Source organism: Neopelma chrysocephalum, unplaced genomic scaffold (genome assembly GCF_003984885.1).
Source record: "Neopelma chrysocephalum unplaced genomic scaffold, ASM398488v2 Primary Assembly neopelma1_279, whole genome shotgun sequence".
Lineage (NCBI taxonomy): Eukaryota > Metazoa > Chordata > Aves > Passeriformes > Pipridae > Neopelma > Neopelma chrysocephalum.
In genome coordinates this window covers 156,201-184,125 of record NW_020897941.1, presented here as the reverse complement: position 1 = coordinate 184,125, position 27,925 = coordinate 156,201, and the positions used below count along the sequence as shown (strand labels likewise).

Below are 27,925 nucleotides of genomic sequence, written 5' to 3'. Positions count from 1 at the left end.
CCCAGGGAGGGCGGGCCAAGGAGAGGGAGGTTCTTTGGGAAAAGGTGCCGAGAAAATTCCCAATCTGGGCTCTCCCAGTCCCACCGATTCCATCCTTTGAGGGTCTCTCTTACACATCTGTGAGGTAAAACCTCCAGAAGAGGCACAAGAACACACACCTGACCAAGGAGGAATCTAGTTATTTATTATCCAACATCCCAGAACAAAGATACTCTCCTTAAAGTGCTTTTTTTTTTCTTTTTTAATTATTTTTAACGAGCAACTTTGTACCGAGGCTGCTCCCCCGTGTCCTCCTCAGCGCTGGCGCTGGCTTTGCTTTGCAGCAGGTCTTGAAAAGGAGAACAAACATTCATTCACACTCGGAGTGGGGAAAATCATTCCTGGGGATCATCCACGCTAAACTCACTCCAACGATCCCAGCTGCTGCAGGGGGGGCTTCCAGCAGATCTTTTCCCAGTGGGATCTGCAGCAGCTCAGGCTTCTGGGCCACACTCACTGTCTCCCCTCTGCCCTTCCCAGAGGGTTCTTTGTAGCATGAAAAGGGAGTTGCTGTCGAGGGAGAGGTGCTGGAGGTGCTGTGAGGGCGCAGCAGGACGTGCCGACGGTTCTTCCTACGGAATTCCAGAGCGGGAGCGGGGTCCGGGGAAGCAGGATGGGCTGGCTCCATGGAGGAGCTGTTAGTCCTGCTGGACTCGGAAGGTCTCGTAGTCCTCGGGGATGGTGTCTGGGGAGAGGAAAGCAGGCAGGGATGAGGGGCAGGAAGAGCAGTGGAAAACAGGAGCAGCTGCTGGGGGATGTCCCAGCTTGGGGGTGGCCCCGGGATGAAGGAACAACTGGAAAGAAAAACGTCCCAAGTGTCCCTACTGGGCTTTGGGAACTCACCGTTGCAGCGGTAGCGCAGGTTGGACCAGATGATGTTCTCCTGGGAGAAGCAGAAGACCCCGAGGCGTCCCCCTCGCATGGTGGTGTCCAGGACCACTCCGGTGTCTGCCACGACCTCGGGGCCCTCGTAGAAACGAGCCCTGGGGGACAACAGGGCTGTGAACACGAGACCTCCCCGGGCAACGCGGCTGCCCCACCCCTGGAGGCGTCCAAGGCCAGGATGGAGCATCCCGGGATAGCGGGAGGTGTCCCTGCCCACATCCCTGGATGAGCTTTAAGGTCCCTTCTGGGATTCCACGAGGCTGATTTTCCCTGTGAAATTTGCTCTCAGGAGGATGCTGTCCCTCCTCTCCCCCTTTTGTGTCCAACCCCCCCCTGAGCTGAGCAGGGGGAGTTCTCTGCAGCCCCTCACCTGATGTACCCGACCTGCGGCCGGTGCTGCAGGAACCAGCGATAGGATGTCTTGTCCTTCCAGCCGACATTCCGAGGGTCCTTCCAGAGCAGCTTGACCTGGTCAGTGGTGTCTCCCGTGTGCCAGAGGGAATTCCGGAGGTACTCACCTGGGCCTGTTTTGGACTTCACTGCCTGGGGTGGGGAAGAGGCTGCTCAGTGTGTGGGTGAAGGCCTGGAGTGGCCACAGCCGCTTCTCCCAAAAAGGGCACAAAAATCCCCCGTGGAGCTGGTTCTCCGTGGTTTCTTTACCTTCAGCTGAATTCCAGGTTCTGCCACTGCTCGGAAGGGGTTTGCCTGCCAGTAGGTCTGTTCCATCTGCTTCCACATGACCACGTAGAAGCTGGAGCTGTCCTGGTACCCAAATATGAACCCGGCGTAGTCGTCGTCCGTGGCCGTGTTGACGTGGAACGTGCCCTCAAAGTCCACCCCGTTGAACGCCGTGTAACCTGGTGGGAGAACAACCCCTTTGTGTGCCAAGGCTGATCCTTTTTTTTTTTTTTTTATGGATTCAGGACAGAGGATGGATTTTGCCCAGTGAAATCTGAGGATTTCTTTACTGCACGAAGTATTTTGTAGGAGGTGGAGGGAGTCGTTAAGTTGTGGCTGAAATAGTCGTCAGGGCTGCACTGAGGGGTGATTTTCCAACGGGACAAAGGGAATTCCTCACCTACAGCCAGGCCAGGATCGCTGTTCATGGTCTGGACAATCTCCATGCCCTGAGGAAGAGGAAGGTTGACTCATTAGTGCTGTTCCAAACCTACTAACCTCCCTCTTGCTCAGTGACCAGCACTCCACGATCCGGGAACCGTCGAACGGCGCCACAAAACCTGCAGAACCTTCCAAGGAAAACTCTATCCCAGCCGTTCCCACCTGTGCTGGGGCACTCTCCTACCTGGTTGAGGACGATCCAGTTGGGGTCAATCTGTGCATCCCCCTCGGGGTCCAACACCACGGTCTGGAAGGCCCTGAAGTCCGTCAGCGTCACCTCGGCGTTCTCGGGGCACACGTCGATCCTGTCGATCACCATGTCCCTGTCGAAGTCGTCCTCACACAGGTTCCCTATGCCGTCCCCTGGGAGCACGAGAGGAGGATCAGGGAGCTCTCCATGGGCTCTCCTGCCCCTTGCACCCAGGTTTGCTCCGTTTGGAGTTCCAGGCTCCACGGGGGGAGGTTTGGAGCGCTGGGATGCTCCGAGGCAGCTGCAGAGAAACCCGGAGGCTTTTCCTGCTCTGAGCAGAGAAACCCCTCAAACCACAGACACTTCTGGAGGAGAACCTTTCCCAGGCCTGACCCTGATGGAATCTGAACCTGTCCCAGGTCTGAATCCCTGTGGGTCTCCAGGAGAATCCATCCCCTTACCATCCGAGTCCTCCTGGCCGGGGTTGGGGACCAGCCTGCAGTTGTCGGGGCCCGGGGGTTTCACGTCTGGGATTCCATCGTCATCATCATCATCGTCACACTCATCCCCCACCCCGTCGTTGTCCGTGTCCACCTGGGAGCTGTTGGGCACTGTGGGGCAGTTATCCCGGGAATCCTGGTGGCCGTCCCCGTCACTGGTGGAGACAAGGGCAGGGAAAAAGGTTACCCACTGTCAGGTGCTTCAGAACAAGCACGGAAAACCTTCCCAGGAGCTGGGAAGAGCAGCAGGACTCGGTGGTTTTAGCTTTAAGGAGCCTCGGGGTGTTGGTTACACCCAAAATAGATCAGAAATATTCCCGCTGGGAAACCCAGGGAGTGATCCATCCTTCCACTGGCTGCTTTTTTGGGGGGGTCTGAAGAAAGTTCCACCTCTCTTAACCTCTTAATCTTTTTTACTGGATAAGGCCAAGCCAGGCTGTCCCTTTTCCTCCCTCTTTCCCCCCCCGGATTCCACACAGACAGGGGGGATTTTTGCAGCGAGGCCTCACCTGTCCTGGTTGGTGTCACAGACATCTCCCACCAGATCATGGTCGGTGTCTTTCTGCCAAAATAAAGGAAGAACAATTTCAATTTTCCACAGATCAAGAGGAGGAACAGGCAAGAGAGAGAACAGAGGGAGAGCTGAGAAGGGGGGGAAGGTTTCTGCAGGATTTACAAACTGCTGTGGCTGAACATGGATGAACAGGGAGAGAAAGGAGAGCTCAGAGTGCAAAACTTCTTCTCTGAGCTGATGTTTGCTCTCAAGGGAACGTCCTTTTGTGCTACAGGGTGGCAACCAAAACGTGCCAGGGGTGCTCTGGGTGAGCGCCCAGGAGGGCACACCCTGGCAGGTGACACGGGCACAGGTTTGAGGGAGGAGAATGAACCTGGAAGGCAAAACCTGGGAAGGTTCCGTACCTGGTCTGGGTTGCTGAGGGTTGGGCAGCTGTCACAGGCATCTCCCACACCGTCCCCATCCCCATCCCTTTGGTCAGGGTTAGGAACTCTCCTGCAGTTGTCCATCACGTTTTTGATCCCTGGGGAAAAAAAAATAAATCCGGGACAGGTGAACTCGTGTGATGAAGCAACGAGTTCAGTGATTGTGAACGTTCTGCTCTAAGGGACGTCCCTTAGGGCCTCCCTCAGGAGATCAGCAGGTCCTAAACCACCCCCCAGACTGTCCCACAGTGGAGGTCTGAGCACCACCCTGGGAGAGACGTTTAAACCCTGCGAGGGCTGAACTGGGAGGGCACTGGTGTGGCCGAGAGCTGAGCTGGAATCCCAGCAGGAATTAGTTCTGAGGCCTCTGAAGGCCTGGGAGGATCCGTGTGAAGGGCCCAGCAGAGATGCTGTGGATTGAGATAACACACAGGTAACCCCCGGAATTCCAGGCAGTGGCAGGACTGGAGGAAAAATTATTTCCAAAGGGGAGAACACTGGACTTAGAGAACACTGGACTTAAAGAACACTAATTTCAAACACTAGACCTGGGGAAAGCCACCCACCCTGGCATTCTCAGGGCTTTTCTCACCCCTCTGTGGGGATGATAAAGGACTTATCTGCAGGGACTTATCCTTCTCTCCCACCAGGGAGGGTTTCCCTGGAACGCAGGAGGAGGAAACACCCGAAAACCCCTCAGGGAAAAGACGCCTCTTCCAGGCAGGAAAGTCCCTTCCCAAGCCCTGATAATAAATAAATAAATAAATAAATAAAAGCCTCCCGGGAGGGTCTCCCGCCCCTCTCACCGTCCCCGTCCATGTCGTCGTCGCACTCGTCGCCCTTCCCGTCGCCGTCGATGTCCTTCTGGTCGTTGTTCTTCACCTGCCGACAGTTGTCACAGGCGTCCCCGAAGTTGTCCTTGTCGGCGTTGCGCTGGTCCGTGTTCCGCGTGTACACACAGTTGTCCTGCGGGGACACGGGGGATGGGGGGACATGGGGACGTGGGAACACGGGGCTGAGGTTTGGGACCAGCTGCCGCTCCCCGCAGCCGCTCCTGCCGCCCTCTGTCCCGCTCCACTGCCTGCTCAGGGAATGCCGGGATGGCCTGATGGCAGCGGGAGGCCCCCCTCCTGATTCCCAGGGGAGCAGGGCTTGGGAAGGCCCTGCAGTTCTCTGGGGTGTTCTCTGCTCTCCGCAGGTTTTTAGAGCCTTCAGAAGCACAGAATGGCCTGAGCTGGGAGGGACCCACAAAGATCATCCAGTCCAACTCCAGGCCCTGCCCAGGACACCCCAACAATCCCACCCTGTCCCTCAGGGTGGGATTGATTCTCTGAGGGATGTGATGATCCTGTCCCTCAGGGTGGGATTGATCCTCTGAGGGATGTGATGATCCTGTCTCTCAGAGGATCACCCAAACCCTCCTGGAGCTCTGGCAGCCTTGGGGCTGTGCCCACTGCCCTGGGAAGCCTGGGCAGTGCCCAACCAGCCTCTGGGGGAAGAACCTTTCCCTGAGATCCATCCTAACCCTGCCCTGACACGGTTCCAGCCATTCCCTGGGTCCTGTCCCTGCTCCCCACGCAGCAGAGAACGCCCAAATTTAAAAGCGAAAGGTCACGCTGTGACCTGGGCGTTCCCCAAATTCACATCAAAGGTGCTGCTGCTGCTCTGCAGGACCTCTGGGTGCCTTCAGGTGGGGCAGAGCCTGACCCCAGAGCCCCAACCTCGGCGTTTGGAATCCCGTCTCCGTCGGCATCGTCGTCGCAGGCGTCTCCGATCCCGTCCCTGTCCGCGTCCTCCTGCCCGGAGTTGGGGACGGTCATGCAGTTGTCCTGGAAGGAGAGCACAAAATGCCGGGAATGCCACTCACCCTGATTCCCCAAGGCCTGCCCGGCACCCCAGGCCTCCCCTCGCTTGGGAATGGCCCGGAATTCCCTGATTTCCCGAGCGATCCGGGCGGGGCCGCTCTCACCTTGCGGCATTTCTTGTCGGAGCAGCGCTGCTTCTCGTCGGGGACGCCGTCGATGTCCGTGTCCTTCCCGCACACGTAGCCGTTCCCTGCCCACCCCACCAGGCACTGGAAGGCAGCACAGACACCCCGTGAGGCCCAGGGGGGTCCCCCGATGGCCACGTCCCTCCAAAATCGAGGGGGTTTTCCGTGAGAACCGGCACCGAGCACCGCAAATCCCGGCGCGAAACGCCCCGCGGGGAAAACACCGCCTGGAAGGGGCGTTTCCGGTGTAAAGAGCCTTTCAAACAGCTCAGATCCAAGCCCTCTGCTTGTTCCCGAGGCTGTAAAGGCAGAGGCAGCAGCAGGACTGGGCTCTGAGGTTGCTAAGGGGGGCTTGACCCTGCTCAGCTCCCCGACATTCCCCAGATTTTCGGGGCTTCGGGCAAAACCAAACCCCCGAACGAACAGGGCTGGATCTGGAGGTGCCAGGAGCTCTCCAGGGAGCGCTGGGAGAGCCGTGGCTGTGGCTCAGGTGCCAGGGAAGGGCCGGGATGTTTTGGGAAGGCGGGTTCTCCAGGAGAGGGCAGTGGCAGACCCCGCAGAGCGAGGGGAGGGAGAGCAGAGGGGGCAGACCCCGATGGCAGGGAGGGTTGGGAGCACATCCCAGCCTCGGGGAGGTTGGGATCAGATCCCAGGCACAGAGGAGGTTGGGACCAGACCCCCAGTCTCGGGGATGGATGGACCAGACCCCACAGGAGGGTGGAACCAGCCCCGAATTTTGGGGAGGTTGGGATCAGATCCCAGGCACGGGGGAGGTTGGGATCAGATCCCGGCTGCGAGAGGGTTGGACCAGACCCCAACTGGAGGGGGTGTGAGCAGACCCCAACCACGGGAGGGTGGGACCAGACCCCAATTACAGGAGGGTTGGACCCGACCCCAATCTCAGGAGGGTGGGACCAGATCCCAATTACAGGAGGGTTGGACACGACCCCAATCTCAGGAGGGTGGGACCAGACCCCCATTGCTGGAAGGTGGGATGAGACCCCAGTCGTGAGGGCGTCGGAGCAGACCCCAACCTCGGGGAGAGATGGACCTGCCCCCGAATTCAGGGGGGTCAGACCAGACCTCAACCTCAGGAGGGCCAGACCAGACCCCAACTGGGACCAGACCCCAACCTCAGGAGGGCCAGACCAGACCCCAGTTGGGACCAGACCAGAACCTCAGGAGGGCCAGACTAGACCCCAATCCCAGGGGAGTTGGGACCAGACCCCAATCCCAGGGAGGGATGAACCAGACCCCAACTGCAGTGGGGTTGGGCCAGACCCCAATCGTGGCAGGATTGGACCTGACCCCAAACTCAGGGAGGGTTGAACCAGAGCCCAGCCTTGGGAAGGTTGGTGTCAGATCCCAACCTTGGGGCATCAGACAGACCCCAAACCTGGGGGGTCAGACAGATCCCAAACTTGGGGGGTCAGACAGACCACAAACCTGGGGGGGTCAGACAGATCCCAAACTTGGGGTTCACACAGAGCCCAACCCCAGGGCCCAGCCCTCACCTGGCAGGACAGGGATCCGTCCCTCTCCACGATGCACTCGGCCTTCTCGTGGCAGGGGCTGATCTCCCCGTTGGGGCAGCGCCGCCCTGTCTGGCTCTGGCTGCGGCAGCCGCTCACCTGATCCCCCACAAAGCCCGGCTTGCAGGCCCCGCACTTGTAGGATCCCTGCGGGAAAAGCAAATGAGGAGTTGACTTCCACAGCCCTCCCTCGGCCCCTGCACTGTCCCAGGGAACCGAGGCCCCAAGGCCTGGGAAGGGAGATCCACGAGGGAGATCCGGGGATGTCGTGGAATCGTGGAATTCCAGACTGGTTTGGGTGGGAAGGGACCTTAAAGCTCATCCAGTTCCACGGGCAGGGACACCTCCCACTATCCCAGGTTGCTCCGACCTGGCCTTGGACACTCCCAGGGATGGGGCAGCCACAGCTTCTCTGGGAAATCCATCCCAGCCCCTCCCCACCCTCCCAGGGAGGAATTCCTTCCCAATATCCCATCTATCCCATCTATCCCATGTATCCCTGCCCTCTGGCAGTGGGAAGTCATTCCCTGTGTCCTGTCCCTCCATCCCTTGTCCCCAGTCCCTCTTCAGCTCTCCTGGAGCCCCTTCAGGCCCTGGAAGGGGCTCTGAGGTTCTCCCCGGAGCCTTCCCTTCCCCGGATTGGAGAATCCCAACTCTCCCAGCCTGGCTCCGGAGCAGAGGGGCTCCAGCCCTGGGAGCAGCTCCAGCCCTGGGAGCAGCTCCGTGTCCCCGAGCACTCACCCGGGTGTTGATGCAGATGGAATTTGGGACACAGTTGGTGGCAGCCCCGGTCTCACACTCGTTGATGTCGGTGCAAACCTGCCCGGGAAGAACCAAACACCCGTTAAATTCCCTCCTGAGCAGCCCCCACGGCACATCCCGGGATTTGGGCGCGACCAGGAGCAGAAGCAAAGCCCTGGCACACCTTACTAGCCCAGGGCTAGCAAGTTTTCCTCCTGACCAGCTCGAGGCAGATCCCAGCAACGCTCCTGACCCCGGGCAAGCTGCTTCCCCCCTCTCCAGAGAGGGAAAAATCACTTTGCTGCCAGAATATCCTCCCTGTGGAGGGATAGCAGGGGATCCATGGAGCAGAAATGGCTCCCAACCCACGAGCACCCCTGAGGGGGACAATGTGCTCCTGTGCTCCATCCCAAGCTGTCAGATTTTTGACTCCAACCCGTCAGGAGCTGTCAGGGAAGCTGGGAAGGGGGGTGGCAGCAGCTGCATGAGCTCTTCTGTGTCCCAGCAGGAAGGGACACACGAGGAAAGCCTGGCTGTCACAGCCACAGAATGTTCTGTCCAGCCTCAGGGAAGGCCTTGGAGGGCAGGTGGCTTTGGGGCTGAGGTGTCAGGACATCCTGGGCACGTCTCTCCTCTCCCTGCATCCGTCTTCCCACCAATGTGTGGGATCACGGAATCACACACCAGGCTGGACTGGAAGGCACCTTAAAGCCCTTAAAGACCCTTTTCCCCTAGCCCAGGCTGCTCAGAGCTCCATCCAACCTGGCCTTGGATGCTTCCAGGGATGGGGCAGCCACAGCTCCTCTGGGAATTCCATCCCAGGCCCTCCCCGCCCTCCCGGGGACGAATCCGTTCACCCGGAGCGTCATCCTGCGCTTCCCTCCCGTTCCTCGTGGATGGCAGCGACAGAGGGGAGAGAGTGCCCGACTTCCCAGGGGGCACAGGGGGGGTTCCTGAGTCTTACCTGTTTGTTGGCCCTGGCATAGGCCAGTCCCACCCCCTGGAGCAGCTGCCCGGTGAAGCCGGGCGGGCAGGGGTCGCAGCGGAAGCCGGGGTTGGTGTTAATGCACTGGACTTTCGGGAAGCAGGGGTTTGCGTTGCACTGAAACAAGAGAGAGGGTGGGCAGGGCTGGGAGGAGGCTCCAAAAGCTGGGGCAGGTCCAGCTCCTGGGGGTTTTTCAGGTCTAAAGAGCGAGGCAGAAACGCGCGGGAGCTCCGCCGGAAAAAGCGGCTTTTCCCCACCTCGGTTGTTCCCCCCCCCAAAAATTCGTGCAGGCAAAGTCAAACAGAGCAACTTTAGGGACTGATCCTCCTCAGGTGGCATCAGTCACCTGGGCAGGGGCTGTCCTGGCTTCACTCTTCCCTTCCTGGAATCCTCTGAGCCCAGAGGACTGGACAATTCCTTACACTGTGGAATTTGAGCTCCCGGAGGAACCGCAAGACTTTTCCTCATAAACCACGAGACAAACCTGTAACACTCCAAGGCAGTTGTTTGTTTACCACTCTGGGAAGGAACTGCCTCTCCAAAATTGTTGTGAATGCTCCATTTTCTCCCACACTTCATTGTTTTCCCCGAATTCTTCCTCTCTGCACTGGCAGATGGGTCCCATGAATACAGCGGTCCCCATATTTTGGACTACCAGATTATCATCAATCCCAGAAATCTCTCATCGGCCCTTCAGCGGGTTTTTAAATGGAAATGCAGCAGAGATGAGATGGCTCTGCCTGGTGGAATAATCAAGGAGCTTAGGAATATGGTTTGGGAACCACGAGAGTCCTATGGACACATGGAATTAATGAGCAGAGCTTTGCCTACACACAGAGCCTAAACTTGATGGAATGCCACAATTCCTAAAAAAAAAAACAAAACCCCACACAGGATCTGCCCAGCAAGGTTTGATTTAAGGGCAGAAATAAAGCAATCCAAGCAGTGTGGTGAGATTTGCTGTTTCCAGGACTGTTCGGGAAGGATTTGGTTCCATTCCACACATAATAAATCTTATCTCCAACAACTCATCAGCTCAGAGGATTGTGAGGCCGGAGGAGGCTGCTCTGGCCTTCCCAACTCACCTTCCTGTGTGGCACAAACCAAAGGATTTATCTTGGTGGAGAAAGAAATTCCAAGCTGACCTGGCTATAAACCCCCCCCACGGACCTTGGGGAGGGGGAGACCCAGAACCCTGAATTTCCGCTGGAATTTCAGCTCCCGGAGGAGCTGAGAGGCTTCTCCTTCAAACCACAGGACAAACCTGTGACACCCTGAGAAAAACTGAGGTGGTTCTGTGACTCCCAGCCCATTTTTTACCTCGTTGATGTCGGTGCAGTGGGTCCCATTCCCGGAATATCCGGGGGGACAGGGCCCGCAGCGGAAGCCGGAGCCGGTCTCGGTGCAGGGCACTCCCGGGAAACAGGGATTTGGGAGGCACCTGTTGAACTGTGTCACGGTGATGACGGGACCTGTCACCTCCGGGCGCATCCCTGGGGGACAAGGGGGATGTTAAGGATGGAACCAGAGGCCTCAGGAGTGTCCCAGAGCTCCACACACACGGAACATCCACACACGGAACATCCCCGCCCGCCCTTCCCGAGGGACGAGCAGCTGCAGCTCCTGCTTTGGGAATGGATCAAAATCATGGAATCGTGGCTTAGGTTGGAAGGGACCTTAAAGATTTCTGACTCAGAGCAGAGAAAAAGGAAATCAGAAGCCACGGGAGTCGCAGAATCATGGAATGGGTTGGAAGGACATCAAAGCTCGTCCCATCCCACCCCCTGCCGTGGGCAGGGACACCTTCCAGGTTGCTCCCACCTGGACCAGGTTGCTCCAAGCCCCATCCAGCCTGGCCTTGGACACTTCCAAAGCCTTACCTCCCAGTCCAGAGCCGAGGCCACGGGGCCAAGGACACTTTTTGCTCCCATTTTCTCCGACTCGAAAACTCAACATAAAAAAACCCCTGAAATAAAACGACAAATGACACTCTGCCAGCAGCAAAATCTTCACTAAAAAGAGGAAAAGATCTCCCCTGCTCACGCTTCTCTTTGTGAGAAATAAGAGAGAAGCCTCTCAGTGATGCTGTTCAGGGCTCAAACCCTGCAGGAGGGAGCACAGGAGGACACCCAGAAAGCAGAACAGCGAGCGAGGGAGGCAGAAATGGAGTAACAGAGAGAAAGTTCAGGACAGTTTTATGAGCAAATTATTAAAGCAATTGCAGGGGATGAATGTGTTTCTGTCCCAGAAGCTTTGGTTAATCTCTTTTCCAGCAGAAGCACAATCCCTCCAAGTGCAGGAACGGCTCTTGCTCCACCCTCTGAGCGTGCTGGGGAATAACAGAGCAGCTCTGGGAGCTTCCTGCGAGCCAGACCCGCCGGGGTGAGCTCCAGCCGGGGGAAAACACCGTTACCGGGGAGCAGAGGGCACGATTTATAGCGGGAAATTCATGATCCCGTTTCCCGAATTCCCTGTAAAGCACCTCCCTGCCTGGATGGTGGCAGCGCTGGGATGGGAGGAATAGCAGGGCAGGGCCTCTTGGGGGGGATGTTCTCTTCCACTTGGAGCTCAGGATCCATCCCAGGGGATGCCCAGGGCATTCCCAGGAGCGCAGAGCCACCCCCAGAGCTCCTGGCAGGGACAAAGAGGGAAAAGCTGGTGGGGGGAAGGGGGGGAGAGCAGCCCTGGGAGAAGGATTTGGGGGATGAGGGATGGACACGACCTGGCAACGTGTGCTCAGAGCCCAGAAAGCCCCAAATCCCGGGATCATCCCCAGCAGGGGCAGCAGGGGAGGGGGGGGTTCTGCCCCTCTGCCCCCTCAGGTGAGACCCCACTGGGATAAGTCCATCCAGCTCAGAGGGATCCAGCACAGGAGGGATGTGGAGCTGCTGGAGAGAGTCCAGAGCAGGAACAAAGATGGTAAAAGGGCTGGAGCAGCTCTGCTGGGAGGAAAGGCTGGAGAATTGGGATCATTCAGCCTGGAGGAGAGAAGCTTTGGGGTGACCTGATTGTGGCCTTGCAGGACCTGAAGGAGCTACAAGGAACATGGAGAGAGACTTTGGACAAGGGATGGAGGGACAGGACACAGGGAATGGCTTCAAACTGCCAGAGGGCAGGGAGAGATGGGATCTTGGGAAGGAATTCCTCCCTGTGAGGGTGGAGAGGGGCTGGAATGGATTTCCCAGAGAAGCTGTGGCTGCCCCATCCCTGGAAGTGCCCAAGGCCGGGTTGGAGCAACCTGGGAGAGTGGAAAGTGTCCCTGCCCAGGGCAGGGGGTTAAAACAAGATGATCCTTAAGGTCCCTTCCAACCCAAACCATTCCATGATCCTGTGCATTCCCGGGGGTTTGAAGCTTTTTGAAGCTGCTCCTGCCAAGGGGTCTCATCTCCAGCTGCCCTGGAGCCCCGGGAAGCGCAGGGAGCACCAAAAGCATCCCAAATACTGAGTTCTCCCCCTGACACCTCGGGATAACTGTGACTCCTTTGGGGAGGTGGTCCCAGGTGGCATTTTGCTGCCTGTTTGGACACAAAGGGCGCAGGAGGGTTTGGAGGAGCAGAGGGGTCAGCTCAGGAACTCACCGCAGGCGTCGCACTCCATGACCGTGTTCTTCAGGAATGTTATCTCCTTGATCTGGAAGGGAACAAGAGCCACCACTCAGCCCAAGGTCCCAGGCAAACCAAGAGCCCCAGTGCCAGCAAACAGGGGGGTCTGAGCCTGCCCAGGAGTCCCAAAGACAGTAATTCCCACCCCAAAGGCTACTGCTGCTCCCTCTGGGAGCTGGGCTGGGTTGTGTCCCTGTGTGAGGGTGTTGTTGAGAGAAGGACTGTGGATTAAAAATAAAATAAAATAAAATAATATAAAATAAAGTAAAATAAAATAAAATAAAATAAGATAAGATAAAGTAAAATAAAACTAAACTAAACTAAACTAAACTAAACTAAACTAAACTAAAACAAAACAAAATAAAACAAATAAAATAAAATAAAATAAAATAAAATAAACTGGTGGAAGAGGGAAAGTACAAACAGAAGAGCTGCTCAGGGAGAAGCAGCTGGAAGGGAACATTGGAAATCATTGCTGGAGGTGCCAGGAGCTGTGTCTGACCTGATTCCCAGTAAACAGTGGGTATTTATGCAGCAGCCTGGAATGTGAGAGGAGCTCAGGGCAGCAGATGTTTTTGTGGATTAGAGGCCTCCCAGTCTGTGCTGCCATTCCAGTTCCCTGGCACGGGAATCCCTCAGCTCCCACTGGGAAGAACCCTGGCAGAATGGAACCTTTTTTCTACGCTGGGAAGAGCTGAGCAGGCAAAACACCATCTCCTCCTTGGGATGGGAAGAGATCCAAGCACCCAAGAGGCTCCAACCTCCTGGGAGCCAACAAGGATTAAAACAACAGGAGGGAAGAGGGAACACGGAGCTGGTTTAGACTCCACAGGACTTCCCTTAACAGGACCCCGATGGGTGGCTCAAGGATCTCCTCCACCTTCCAGGTTTGGACTCTCCACTGATTCCCCGAGCCCACAAAACCAAGGGAAAAGTGACTTATTTTTCCAGCATGTCCCTGGTGGAAGGTTCCCTGCCCGTGTTTGCCGGGTTCCAGCAGACACAGCCCTTGGAATTCACAGGAACCTCCAGCTTTTCCCAAGTTAAGTTTTTCAGCCCAAGCTTTTCAACCTAAGTTTTTCAGCCTAATTTTTTCAACCTAAGTTTTTCAACCTAAGTTTTTCAGCCTAATTTTTTCAACCTAAGTTTTCCCGACTTAAGGTTTTTTCCAACTTAAGTTCTTTAAGTTTTTTTTTCTCCAACTCGGAGTTTTTCCAAGCTTTGCCTCCGGAGTTCCAGACCTGCTGGGACACCACCTCAGCTGTGGTTTAGCACAATAATCTATTCCTCATTCCACCTCAGGAGCAGCTCCCCAACTCCAGAGCAGATTCCAAGATCTCTTTCCTGCAGAACACCAGGAATCAGGTCCCTTTCTCACCCACCTGCTGCTTCAACAGCTCCCGGACCTCCATCAGCACACGGTTGGTTTCTCTCATCTCTTCCAGCATTTCTGGCCCAACTTCACCTCCTAAAAACCCCAGAGCGTTGGGAAAAAGCAGACAAAGCTGTACCAACCACCTGATGGCAACAACTCAGCATCCAAGATGCAGATTCCGCCCCGGCCTCTGCCGGTTCCTGGAAGGAGTTTTGCTGGAATCAAGAAAGCCTGGACTGGGCTAACGGGTGGAATTTGCTTTGATAACGTGACAATCAGCAGCACTGGAAGGGAGGGAGGGAGGGAGGGAAGGGCCCTGGGAGCTGTTCCCCTGGCACAGGCCCTGCAGTTCACACTTGGGAAGGATTTGCTGCCAAAGGAAGCAAATGAAGGACTCGGTGCCGCGGGAGCCGCCGGGAAGGGCCGAGCCCGTCGCTGGGTCTCTCCCAGATGTGCTTCCCATTCCCCCTGGAATGGGAAAGGGGCACATCAGCTGCTGCCTCACCTGCTGCCGTGGCACTGAGGGGTTTCTTGCTGAAGGCGGGTTCTTTCCTTTCAAAGTGCCGTGTGGGATCTTTGGGGATACAAAGGGACACATGTGCTCATCATCCATGGAAACATCGGAACACCCCGCCCGGGCACGGGACACACAACACCTCACAGGGGCACCCGGGGCAGCTGAACAGGAATTTCCCTCCCCTCTGCTGGATTCCAGGCCTGCTGAGTCCTGTTTAAAGCCCAGGCTGGGCTCAGGGATGAGTGGATGAACAGAGCTCATCGTGGTTTGTGAGAAAACTCTCAATTTGAAAAATAATTGGATGTAAAGTTCCATTCAGGTTTATCTCCTGCAATCCCACTGTCCAATTCCTGGCCGTCCATGGGAATGCACAACCTCATCCCTCCAGTTTTTTCCCAGCATTTCTCTAATTTTTGCTTGAGCGATCAACCCTCGGACATAAATCACATCTTGCCTACAGAAATGGGAATATCTCCCACAAACAGGGGGGGAAATCAGCTGGAATTTGGGGTCTGCAATCCCTGAGCACAGGGAATTTTCCAGCTCCAAAGGCAGCTGGGAGCCCAGGCCACTGATTTAGTAAAACTGCCTCATTCTCCTGGGACAAACCTGAAAACCTCGTGGGTCTTCCCTGCAGGGAACCAAAAGGACTTGGTGAGTATTTGTAACCTCTCCAACACTTTTTGGCTTGGGAACTGACTTTGGAAGCCCCACAAACGTGCCATTCTTAGACAGAAAGGCTGAATTAAAGGCATGTTTCTTAATTTACTGAAAGCAAGGAGTTTGCACAGGATTTGTAACTTCAAACAGAGGTTTTGGCTCAACTCTGCCTGAAAGGCTTCGGGGCAGCTTCTGTTATTCCTGGGAAGGATTTTCCATCCCTGGTGGCAAGAGGGAATTCGAAATCAAAGTTTGGGGGGGGTTTAAAATGCAAATTCACCATAATGACTCAACCACTCCAAAGGAAATCTCTGCCCTTTGCAGACTTTTCCATTGCTGTGAATCCTTCTCCTGTCCCCACACCTGGATCTGTGGCTCTGATGGATCCCACAGATCCTCTCTGAGCTCAGAACTCTCCCCCTCAAAAAAAAAAAACCCGTCTGGAGGACTGGAACTTCTACATTCCTAGAATTCAGGGCTTCCCTGAGCTCCATGTGCACAGGAAAAGAGAATATCCACGGATCCTGTGACGGGACATTCTGTACAATCTGGTTTTTTTCTTTAACTTAAATCACATAAAAAATGCAGATTAATGCAAAGTGTCCCTTGCAGGTCACGACAAAACCCGACAAAATTTCCAGGATAAATATTTCTCTTTAAAAAAAAATAAATAAAAAATTCTGGGGGAAATAAAAAACTGGGGGGGAAATGTGAGCCTGGGCATTCACAGGGTTAAGCCTCGAGTTTCCTACGAAACCCCCCAAATCCCCAAACATTCCCGAAGCATTCCCTTCCTCCTGCAACACACAGAGGGAATGTGTTGCTCCAGAGGAGCCTGGAAAGCACAAAAAAACAGATTTAAACACTCACCTATCCTTCTCTGCTGACAGGAGGAGAAAGGACAGGAGAGGCAGAGGAGGAAAACGACGGCCAGGGCTGGAATCATCTTGGGCTCTCGGGGCTGGGTGGGTGGAGGAGCTGCTCCTGCAGCGAGTCCTGGACCTGCAGGTTTGCCTCTGCTCCCCATTAGTGCCTGTGGTTTGCTATTTATGAAGCTGCATTCCTTCCTCTGAAGTTCCTACTCGGATGCTGGACGAGGGTGGACGTCATTCCTTGGCTGCTCCTCCGCGGAGAGCGTTACAAAAGTAAACAAGATGAGAAACTCATCAGCAGTTTAATTTTTTTTTATTTTTTTTTAACAATTTTTTTTTTTTAAAGACCAAAATAGGTCAGAAAATTCCAGAATTAAAAGGGTTCTCTTTTTTTTTTTTTGGGGGGGGGTTTTTTCTTCCTTCTTCCCGGACGTGGGACAGACGGGACGATTCCCAGCCGGATCCCTCACAGATTTTTTTCCTCCCCAAAACTGCTCACAGGAGACATCTGGGCTCGCCCAGGATTTCAGAAAAGGCTCTTTTGAACTCCCCAAAGGCACTTTCGCTGCTCACAATTGAGGGAGAATTATTAACTGATCTTCCAGCTCCAAAGGGGAGCTCCCACATCCTATTTCGGAGGGATTGGGCAGATCCTCGCAGGCCGATTTTTTATTCCCTGCCCAAAGGAAGGATGAAGTGCAGAGGTGATGGAAGGGAAGGAAGGGAGGCTTTGCTGCTCTTTGTGTCTGCAGCAGAGTCTCCATCCAGCATTTTCCACCAGGAGACACAGAGGGAGGTGAGAAATCCACCAGGAGCAGCCAAAGAAAAGCTGCCAGAGGAAAATCTCCCTCAGGGAAGGTGCAGGTTAAAGTGTTACCTGCAAGAAAAGAGATTCTGGAGAGCAGAGAAATCCTTGGGTTGTGAAACCCATCGTGTGTTGATCCCACAACCCCCCTGGGACAGGACAGGAAAGCCCCAGGAAACAGTAGCTCAGTCTTTGAGGTGCTGGAATATCAGAATTCTTGGATATGGACACAGAGATTTGGGGTTTTTCCCCTTGTTTTGACCTCAGACCTCCCGTGCTCAGGAAAACTTTCCCATCCCTGAGGGACCTGGGGCAGTGAACACTAAATATCCTCAGGTTCATCCCACAGGGATGGTGCAGCACGTGGATTCATCCTGAAAATAAAACCATTTACACCCCAGTGGCACATTTGTCCCCTCCTGTCATACCCAGCAAGGGAAATCAGCCTGGATGGTTTGACACTTGTGGGGAGCTCCAGGGGTTCAGCTGGAGCCCAGAGCAGACATTCCCATGTTTTAACATCATTCTGGACAAATCAAACCCCTCCAGCTGACTGTTGAAGATAAGAGATATTGTTTTTCCCAGTGATGCCCTGGGAAATCTTCTTTATAATTCGTATTTCCCAGCGACAAACGAGGAGTGAAGGACAAATGCCCCGTCACACGTCCCCCAGGGAGCGAATCCTTCACCCTGAGCTGGGATAAATCACGTCCATCCAGCTTGTCTTGGAAGCTGCTGCTGTCAAGAGGAGCCAGAGGCATCCAGGCTTTCCATATTCTCATTCCTGGAGCTTCCAAGGAAGCCTATCAGTCCCTGTCCTGGCAGGGGAGAGCTGGGAAAAGCACATCATTTCACCAGAAGCCTGATAAGGTCGTTGATAAAGGGAAAAAAAAACCCCAAAGTAAAAAAATCTGGTTTTTGGGGTTTTTTTTTGGCTTTTCAACCGGGGGAGAAGCCGTAAAACTCCAGGAAGAGCTGTGACTGTGACTGTGACTTCCAGGGAATGGAGGCTGGAAAAGGGGCACCCCTGAGGTCACCTCAGAAACAACCCAGGTCAGGCTGTTGTGTGGAAAAAATGTGTGTCCACATGGAGGGATGGGAGTGAAAAATCCTCCCCCTGCAAAAGGAAGGGATGCAGGGAAAAGAGGAACCGTGGGATCGTGGAATGGGTTGGGCTGGAAGGGACCTCAAAGCCCTGACACCTTCCACAGTCCAGGTTGCTCAGATTCCTCCTCTCCCCAAGCCATGAATTGTTCAGTGCAAGGAAAATAAAACAAAGGATGAGCAGAAATGGTGTTTTCTGCCCACTCAGCGAAGTATCAGGACACAAACCCCATAAAAAACTAATTAGAAAAAACCCTTAAAATCAAACACCCAATTAAAAAAGCTGCCTGGAAGCCCAGCCTTCAGCCAACCAGGTAAATTCAGTGTTTTTAGGTTTTCAGGGGCCCAAACCCTGCTGGTTTTGGGGCACAGGTGTCAGGCTGCCTAAAAACAACCATTTTTGGCACCAGTGAAGTTGGTTTGTGACACGCTGTGACCCCCCAGGCCAGCGAGGGAGGGGGATTTGTGTTCAAGAAGAGCTCTCAGAGACCATCAGGAGTCGTCCTGCTGCCCCTGCACAAAGCTCAGCACCTTCCTGAACACTTTCAGCTGCCCAGAATCTCATTTTATAACACTGGTGATCACCTGACAGGGAAAATTCACTATATTTTCTAATAGCTCTGTTATTTAACTTAAATTAACTCATTGAAACCATATTATTGAGGAGTCAGATAATTTTCTTTGGGGTTATTTTTGGCCATGGGCTGAAGGAACTCAAATAATTGACATTAAAAGGAATTAAGTCTCGACATTAAAAGGAATTAAGGCATTTTCTTTACTTTCTGGAAACCCAGAGACATTTTTTTTTCAGGCTGCAGCAGCTTCTGGGATGGATTTGTTCACTGACAGCAGCAAAACAACTGTCTAAAATTCAGATGTAGCTGGTTCCTGCAGAGCTTCCTGGACTGAGCAAGACACGGTGGCTCCACAGGGTGAGCTCATTCCCACCTTTATTTTTCCCTGGCTTCGTTTTCTACCTTTCTAAAGGCAGATGGGAGGGCTGGAAATCCCTTAAATCACTCTCTTAACACACAGGAAGTGTCTGGTCATGGCTTGGTTATTCTTGTGCCTGTTTAAAAAGGATAAATTCGTGAGCTGATGCACCTGAACTCGTTATTATCTGTTGGTCAGCACAATTATTGAATGTTTAATGATTTAAAATACAAAATGAGGAGCAAATAATGTTTATTTGGGCTTGGGTGGGAAGGTGGTTTTGCCCCTGGGCAGTGCCAGTCTTGTTCCACCTTTTTCCCCTGCCTGGAGCTGACATCACAAACGAGAGCAGGGCACAAACAAACAAGGAGAAGAAAAGGTCTCGCTGGTTTTAAAAGTCGAAATATTTTCCATCTCTCTGTGTGTGTTTTTTTTTAACTGGTCTCTGCCAAGCGAAGGACAAGAGTCAGAAAGAAGGAAAAAAAAGTTATTTTTCAGGCTTGGAAGGTCAAGTTCTAAAAATAAGTGGAAAAAAACATCTACGCCCCGTGAGATGGGACGTGAGGGGATTTTCACGAGGGGTCTGTGATTGTGGGAAATCAAAGGATGGAAAAGATACAAGGAAAGATTCCCAAAAAAGCATCTCCTTTTCCAGGGAAATGGCTCTTCACAAAGGCTCCTCTTCCCCATTCCCTTCCCATCCCTGGGAGTGTCCAAGGCCAGGCTGGAGCAACCTGGGATAGGGGGAGGTGGGATGGGATGGGATGGGATGAGATGGGGTGGGATGGGGTGGGATGGGGTGGGATGGGATGAGATGGGATGGGATGGGATGGGATGGATGGGATGGATGGGATGGGATGGGATGAGATGAGATGGGATGGGATGGAATGTAATGGGATGGGGTGGGATGGGATGGGGTGGGATGGGATGGGATGGGATGGGATAGGATGGGATGGGATGGGATAGAATGGGATGGGATGGGATGGGATGGGATGGGATGGGATATGATGGGATGGGATGGGGTGGAATGGGATGGGATGGGATGGGATTTAAGCTCCTTCCAACCCAAACCACTCCACGATTCTACGAACTGGAGTTGGACCAACCTGACCCAGTTCATCCAGGAGCAGGTCAACAAGAAACCCCCCAGAGGAACCAGAATTCCACAGCAATTCCTGCTCAGTCCCGTTTCCTTTGGATGCTACTGTTTGACCTGTGTGCAGATTCCCAAAACACACCCTGGGAAAAGAACCAGACACTGGAGTTGGGGGCCTCATCCTTGTCCTACCTCTGTGCTCTTCCAGACAAAACAAAATCCCTGTTCCCAGAAATCTGCAAACCACCATTTTTTACGGCTGGGTTGTGCACAAATATCCGTTGCTAAAACACAATCCCGACAAAACAGGATTCCAAAGGATCCACTCGGAGCAACAACACTCAGGGAGGAACTAAACAGTGTGAAACAACAGCACAGGCAGGAAAGGCAGATTCCTCATTGGATACAAACACCCAGAGTGGTGCAAATATTCCAAATAAATCCAGCAGTCAATGGGAAGAAGGGCCCCCTCCCCTCCATCCATGGAATAAATCCATCCTAGGCTGTGGTTTGCTGCATGTCTGAGGAGTTACAGCTTGTTGCAGTCTGGGTTATGTCTCTGGCTCTGAATTCCTCAGGAGATCAGGGCACTGAGGACTTTTTATAAATAATTTTAATGTTGTTGGTTTTGGTTTTTAATCTTAATTTAATCAGTGGCAAACTGCAGCGAGGGGGAGTCGAGGCTGGACGTGGCTCCATCGTGCACTTTGCTGGGTTTAGCATTTATTCCTCTTGCTGTTTTTCTTCCCCAGTTAATGGGATTTGATTCGTGTTCACCAAAGCCTAAAATAAATGAAAATAAAAGCCACATGACTCGCTGTGGCAGCGGCACAACCCCGGGGCCACGAGGACACCAACACAACCACTGGCACCTTGTGACAGGGACATTTCCCAGGAGGAAGCCACTTCCTGACACCCCAGGCACTGAGACCTTCCTTCAGGTGAGATTAGAATTCCAGCAGATCCCACTTTGCTGCCTATTCCTCCAAAACTATCAGAGATCTGACGATTTCGACACTTTCTGTGCACGAAAAGCTGAATTTTGAGGGAACTCTCGGTCTCACCCTGAATGTTCCCTCGGAGTTTTGTTCTCTGAACACAACAAAACACGAACACCGTCGTGTCAGTGCCCAAAAATAGCTGCAAAACCTCTCTGAGAGAGGGCCCAGAGGTGCCTCCCAAAGTCTGAGGGAGGAATCCCACCAAAAAGACACCGATGAGCCAAGAACAGACTCCAACTCTTTGTTTTACCCTCGGCTCCCGCCCCACGACCAGAAACAGTCCCCAGGACCAGCATGACCCAAGAGGGGTTTTCCAGTGTTGAATGGCAAACACAATTAAGGCACATTTAATAAGCTGTGGAGGTTTGGAAGTCACCGAATTCATGGAGCAGCTCTGCCAGGAGGAGGAAAGGCTGGAGAACTGGGATTGTTCAGCCTGGAGAAGAGAAGCTTCGGGGTGACCTGATTGGGGCCTTCCAGGACCTGAAGGGGCTGACAAGGAACATGGAGAGAGACTTTGGACAAGGGCCTGGAGTGCCAGGACACAGGGAATGGCTTCAAACTGACAGAGAGTGGGTTTAGATGGGATATTGGGAAGGAATTCCTCCCTGTGAGGGTGGGGAGGGGCTGGGATGGAATTCCCAGAGAAGCTGCGGCTGCCTCATCTCTGGAAGTGCCCAAGGCCAGGTTGGAGCAACCTGGGAGAGTGGAAAGTGTCCCTGCCCATGACAGGGGGTGGAACTGGATGGTTTTTAAGGTCCCTTCCAACCCGAACCATTCCATGATTCCAGGAAACCACGAGCAAGAAACAGCAGCAGCTCCTGCCCCACGAGGCTTTTCCCTCTTCCTCTCTCTCATTAATGAGACTCCCACCAGGACAACCAGCCCAGTAACTCACTTTTTCCTGCCCCATTTCACTCCTGGGGATTAAAAAACCCCCTCTCCAGCCTCTCTGAGTCCCTCAGAGGCTCAGCAGCCCGTGCTGGTCACACCACACGGGTCAGTCGAGCCTGGAAGGGCGAAGCTCCTGCCAGCACCGGAATAACTAAACCACCTCCCTCCTCCAGAGGAGGGGAAGCTTCATTCACAAGCACTGGCAGGGAAAGACGCTCAAAAAAGAAGAGGATCTGCACATTCATCTGAAATAAGTGATAGTCCATATTGTCTGGGCAGCCTGAAGTGGCTGATCCTGCTGGAAGTGGCAGATTCCACCCCCGTGGGCTGGGAAAAGGATGTAGGAACTCTGAGGAGCATCAGAGAGAGGAGCTGGACTTCTCCAGGAGGAGAAAATAGCTCTATTTTATCTCTAACAACTCTAGTCCAGCAACAAATGGGCACTAAACTGACAGAGAGGAGGTTTAGGTGGGATATTGGGAGGAAATTATCGACTGTGAGGGTGGGGAGACACTGGGATGGAATTCCCAGAGAAGCTGTGGCTGCCCCATCCCTGGAAGTGCCCAAGGCCAGGTTGGAGCAAACTGGGAGAGTGGAAGGTGTCCCTGCTCATGGAACTGGATGGAACCAGCCTGGGATTCCCTGATTCTCTGAAATAAGGAGTGTCTGAGTGCACAGTGAGAAGGGGGGTGATCCTGAGCTTCAGCACCCGGAGAGCAGCAGGAAGCAGGATGAGGCTCCCAGGCACTCTCCAGGGGGATTTGGTCACCTGTAGCTCCATCCAGGGAGCCTCCTCAGGAACAGCAGCAGATGAGACTGGTGACAAAGCCACAACACAGGTCCAAAGCCTACCTGGGACAAGGATCACCCTGGACGTTGCCCCTTTATTTCAAACATGGTCCAGAACCTCCCCGTGCTTTGCTGAGCTCTGATCACCTTCTTTCTGCCTCTGGAAAGGTCTCACCACCCTCCTGGGTCCCCCACTGGTGCTCCCAGCCCTTCCAAGATGCCTGAGCTGTTGTGTCAGCACGAGGAGAACCGGGACACCTGGAACTAATATGGCCTGTGCAGAACCCAGGGCAGGGGGCCAGTGGAAGGTCCCACAGCCCCCACAGCAGCCCTTGGAGGGCTGGTGAAGACAAATCATGTCCAACCAGTGGGAAGAGCTCCGTCCCAGTCTTTGCCACCCTCCCCAGCACGATCCTGACAGCTGGGGGTGGAAATGCTGCCAGAGCTCCCTCTCCCCACCATCACCCTGCTCCAAGATATTCCCCAGCCCGTGTGGTGTCGTAATCCCACACCCAGGAGGGTCGTTAAAACCTCGCAGGAAACGTTGCACATTTTTTCCTTTGCTGCTCATGCCCTTTTTCTATCGGAGACAATAAAGATTTCCAGCGCTGGGTTAAAGCTCCTTTTGCAACAATGAGCTCCTCTTGCTCCAGGAGCCAGCAGGAGCCCAGACATTGAGGAAACTGGGAATAATTCACTGGAATTGTACTGGAAAAAAAAAAAAGGCTGTTTTGACCACGAGAGATGCAAACTGTGATGGTTAAGCCATCATGGCTTGCTGGGAATTATTATTGGGATTGTCATTAATGTTCGGACCAGGCAGGTTTTCCCAGTAAAAGGGCTTTGGCTGTGGCCTCCCTTTTTTTGGATTTTGCTCCTAAAAAACACCTCCCAGAGCCATAATGACAATAACACAGATTCCCTGCCTGCCCTCCCCTCGGCACCGAAGTCACTTCCCAAAACTCTCTCCGGGATGGCAAAGCTTAAAAACAAAAGCTTTTCCAAGCAGACTGGCACTTCTTTTCCCCCTAAATGATGTGTACAATCGATCCCTGTGGTCAAACCTCCTGATTCTGCAATCCAGGGGTCTCCAGGAGGAGTGTAAACAGGAATTGGCTCCTTGCAGCCGGGACTGGAAGTGCTCGGGGCTCTGAGATCACACGTGTAGGTGGGCAGACAGCACGTCCACGCTTTAATAGCCTTTGGGACCTCTCTTAGGGAGCATTGACTCGGGTTTGAACGTGTCCCAAGGCTTATTAACTCCCAAGGAACATCTGGCACTGACCCCTGGACAGGCAGAACCCAGAGCTGAGGGAATCTCCAGCCCCAGCTGGGTCCAGCAGCCCCACAGAGACGCACGTCCTGGGCAGGAATAATGACATTTCTGTGCCACAGACACAGGGACTGCCCACAGGAGGGTTTGTTGGCCTCAAACTGGCCACCAGCTGGCACAGACCTCCAGCCCTGGGACATCCAGCTTGGAAAACAGACCCAGTATGGTTCCTTTCAGCCAGGAGCATCCCCAAGATCTTGATGATATTCCCACCTAACACCCCCAGAACACTGACACCTCTGAGACAGAGAATGCAGCCAAACCCACAACACAGGGCAGGCAAAAAGGGGAATATTTGGCTTGGGGCTCCAGGGAAAACCTCGTGTTTTTATGGATAGCCAAGGAATGGGGCCTCCATCCACGGGAGACAGAGCTGGGCTTTCTGTGGGCGCATCCCAAGGAGCCACAGGGAGACTCTGGGCTCCACAGCCCACGTGTGAAGTGGTGAGATGCCTTCCCCAGCAGCTCAGGCAGGCCACAGAGCCTCCCTTTCTCTGGGAATCTCGAGGGAACGCCGGCAGGTTTTCCATGCCATGGGTTATATTAAGCAAACCTGCTCAGGGCTCCCGAACACACACAGCAAAAAAGCCACAGCCTTTAAATAAGTGTTGATTCGAGATTAATGACAGTTCTCTGGGCACTTCCTCTCACTGGCTGAAACAGGGGCTGTTTTTCCCCTCCCAGTTGCCCTCTCCCTAGTAATTAGCTCCACTGCTGACATGAAAAAAAAACCCAAAAAGAAGATATCCAGGGGGATTTTAACAGCTGGAATTAAGCAAAACCAGCCCTGAGCAATCAGGTCTTTTCAGGACAACGGTGATCAAAGAGGTGCTCTGTAAAAATGAGCTTGGCAGCCAGCTGTTGGCAGGAGACATGAAGCTTTTTTCCCTGCTGGAAATTAGATTTAACTTGTACAAAGAGGAAGAAAGGATCGATCACTCTGTGAATAATCCCCCTTTCTCCAAACTCAGCTCTTCCAATGGGACAAAGAAAGGGGGGAGAAGAAATCCATGACCAAGTGTGATACTCTCTGTCTCATCTCAGGAAGAGGCTGCACTCTTAAATTAAGTTTTAATACGAGTCATTTAACACTTGTGTGAGGAAATATGTCTTTTTCTTGTACAAGGGAAACGGGGGGGAAAAGCCTTTGTGAATGACAATGAAAATTCTCCAGGGTTTCTTCAGCTGCTGTAGAATCAGGGGATTCACAGAGGGCACAAAGAACAGAGGGATAAAGGAAGCACCAGCAGATTGTCAAGGTTGTTCTCTAAAGTGCTCTCGTAATCCAGATGTAAAATGAAGATCCTGAATAAGAAAATGGGTTTCTTATCATAACAGAGTCTTAGCATTCCATCAAAACCTTCCCTTCTCTTATGGGAGTGGGAGAGCAGAGCTTTGCCTCAACCTTTTTTTTGCTTATCCCCTCCTAAAACTGATCTTAGACCTCAAGGAAACAAGACTAAACCTTCTTCCTGGAGACTGCCTTGACTGCCCTCATGAACAATTCCCAAAAAAACTTGACCACAAAAGGCTTCCAGCTCCTCCAGGACCTCCGTGTCCCCCTCCCAGGGTTTGCCTGAGGCATTCCAGAGGCTTTCTGTCCGGGATAACTGGGGCTGGCACGGGGATGAACAGACAGGGATGTTCCCAGGGCCCACATCTGGGGGTGGGGAGGGACAGGGACCCTCCTCAGGAGCAGGAGGGACCTTCTCCAACAAGGAGATGAATTTTCAAGCAGAAATCAGAGCCCTTTTGGGGAACAGCATTGAACACCCAGCTCTTCTCATGCCAAGGGTCTCCCCACTCAGATCTGAGCTGCAGCTCCCACGGCGCTGAGAGAAGGTTATTGAGGGGGGGCAAGTCAAAACAATTAATTAAAGGGGTTAAATTAAACAGCTGCACTTGCAGAACTGCTCCTCTCACCAACCTCATGGCTTGTGGAAGCCCCTGGCTCCCAAACCCCCCCCGTTCTCCTGACCCTCAGCTCATCTTATCGCCCGTCTCTCCTCACCCACATGTGTTATTTTCTAAGCTTTGAGACATTACAGATCACTGACTGCCTGTCCAAAAATGGTGCTTCTTTGCACATCACTTATGAACTCAGAGGAAAATTCAGCATCATCCAGGCTGAGGGTTTGTTTTTTGGGGATATTTTATTTATTTTTATTTTTTAATCGCCCCCAGAGAAATGGAAAAACGGCGTGTACAGGCTCACAAGGGGTGGGAAGCCCTCCAGAACGATGGGGGCTGGAGACTAATCCAAACCTCTGGAGTTTTCAAGAAAATATCAGCCCCAGAGATCTCACAGGAGGAACGAACTGGCTCTGGAGAGTTCTGGCAAACCCTCCTCCCGACCCCACCCGCCCAAAGCTGAAAAACAGCCACGAGAGCAAAGCTGCTGGTTTTTCCCGATATTTTTCAGGATCGTGGCCTGTGCAAAAAGGCCTAAAGTCAGCCCTTGATTCACCTGAACTGCTCTTCCCACCCAAAGGTTGTGAGGGTACAACTCGAGCCCGGTGGTGATGAAGTCATTTTAATCCCCCCATGGAAATGAGGAGTTTGAGCCTCTGCATTTTTTTTTTAATTTTTTTTTTTGGAATGTTCCTTCCACAAAGCCCAATTTTGGCCAGCACAGCACGGCAGGATCTTCCATCAACCTTCCCCCTCCAGCCAGGGCACGTCGGGCGCGAGCGGTTCCCGGAGACCAGAAAACACCCCCTCGGGAGGGTGGAATCCAAACTCCAGCTGCCTCTGTGCCTCCTGGACACCTTCTCAGCCCTTTTGAAGGCCTCCTGCACAAGCCATTCCGCCCCTGCGACGCTTCTTCCAGGAAAAGCGCAGGCAATTCCAGGAACCCCAGGCCTCAGGTGGATAAACGGGGACGGCAAAGGCCAAGGCGGAGATGCCGAGGCAGCAGAAGAAGGGCCAAGGCTTCCCGAGGAAAATCAAACCTCAAGGCACGGTTTGGAGAGGGGGAGAACTTCTCTGGAAAGGGCAAGGAACATCATGCCTAACCCTGCACACACTCAGCAGAATCTGATCTCAGCGGCCTGAGATCATTCCCTGGCTCCGGGAGTCGCTCCCGACGCAGCGGGAGGAGAAGTTGTTTCTGGAGGGATCCAAGTTCCACTTCTGAATCTCCTCGTGAAACGGGAGCTTTGGCCATTCAGAGCTGCAGGTGCCCCTTCCATTGCTTTGCTTTCTTCCTCTTTCTGTTTTTTTTTGGTTTTGTTTGTTTTTTCCCCCCCAGCTGAGGTTCGTGGTGGCCTCTGGTGGGATAGGGAACAAACGGGATTAAAAAAAGGACAAAACGTGCAGGTTTCTACAAAGTTGATCAGGCCTTCAGCTATTTATGGCTGAATTAGTGGGAATTTGTTCAGAATTATATGTCAAAGGGTTATTCCTTCACCCTTCACCCCACCCTGAGGGCGAGCCATCGGTTCAGAGCGATTGCAGCACCACGAGTCATCCTACAAATTAAAAACTCCACCAACACACAGTTTTTATGGGGCAATTTCGATGTTTCCTGCTGGTCATCAAGTCATTGAGTCCACAGGAACAACATCCCCGGGTTTGTCGCAGCCTTTTGGCCCCATCAGGCAAGGAGGAGGATGAAGGATTTCACTGGTGTTGGTTTGAGCCCCAAGGGAACAGCTCAGGATCACTCTGGGATAACAGGGGCCCCTCTGGGATCGTGGGGACCACTCTGGGACCACAGGGACCCCCCTGGGATCATGGGGACCTCTTTGGGATCACAGGGATCACTCTGGGATCACAGGGCCCCTCTGGGATCACAGGAATCACTCTGGGATCACGGGACCCCTCTGGGATCATGGGGACCACTCTGGGACCACAGGGATAACTCTGTGATCATGGGACCCCCCTGGGATAACAGGGATCACTCTGGGACCACAGGGATCACTCTGGGATCATGGGGACCCCTCTGGGATCATAGGGATCCCTCTGGGACCACAGGAATCACTCTGGGATCATGGGGACCCCTTTGGGATCACAGGGAACACTC

The 27,925-nt window shown here is 53.5% G+C and overlaps 1 protein-coding gene and 1 long non-coding RNA gene across 3 annotated transcripts in view; both read right to left on the bottom strand.

Moving 5' to 3' along the window:
• Positions 1 to 163: 163 nt before the first annotated feature.
• COMP (cartilage oligomeric matrix protein) lies at positions 164 to 16,222 on the bottom strand. Of its 2 annotated transcripts, XM_027704450.1 has the most exons (20): positions 15,945 to 16,222; positions 14,403 to 14,471; positions 13,905 to 13,990; positions 12,499 to 12,550; positions 10,241 to 10,413; positions 8,900 to 9,037; positions 7,936 to 8,013; positions 7,177 to 7,341; positions 5,642 to 5,746; positions 5,394 to 5,501; positions 4,479 to 4,638; positions 3,652 to 3,770; positions 3,243 to 3,295; positions 2,695 to 2,888; positions 2,228 to 2,406; positions 2,003 to 2,051; positions 1,585 to 1,781; positions 1,295 to 1,467; positions 883 to 1,022; positions 164 to 724 (listed from the first exon to the last, which is right to left on the bottom strand). In XM_027704450.1, the coding sequence occupies exons 1-20, from the start codon at positions 16,099 to 16,101 to the stop codon at positions 678 to 680; spliced, it is 2,442 nt and encodes an 813-aa protein (XP_027560251.1). In that variant the 5' UTR covers positions 16,102 to 16,222; the 3' UTR covers positions 164 to 677. The 2 variants fall into 2 exon arrangements, with proteins under 2 accessions (XP_027560251.1, XP_027560252.1); XM_027704451.1 differs by lacking the exon at positions 14,403 to 14,471 and having other exon boundaries at positions 15,945 to 16,219.
• Positions 16,223 to 26,040: 9,818 nt separating this feature from the next.
• Positions 26,041 to 27,925, bottom strand: part of LOC113977911 — a 2,178-nt gene continuing 293 nt past the window's right edge. Inside the window, exon 2 of the long non-coding RNA XR_003537439.1 lies at positions 26,041 to 27,565. This is a non-coding gene — a long non-coding RNA (uncharacterized LOC113977911). The remainder of the gene's footprint in view (positions 27,566 to 27,925) is intronic.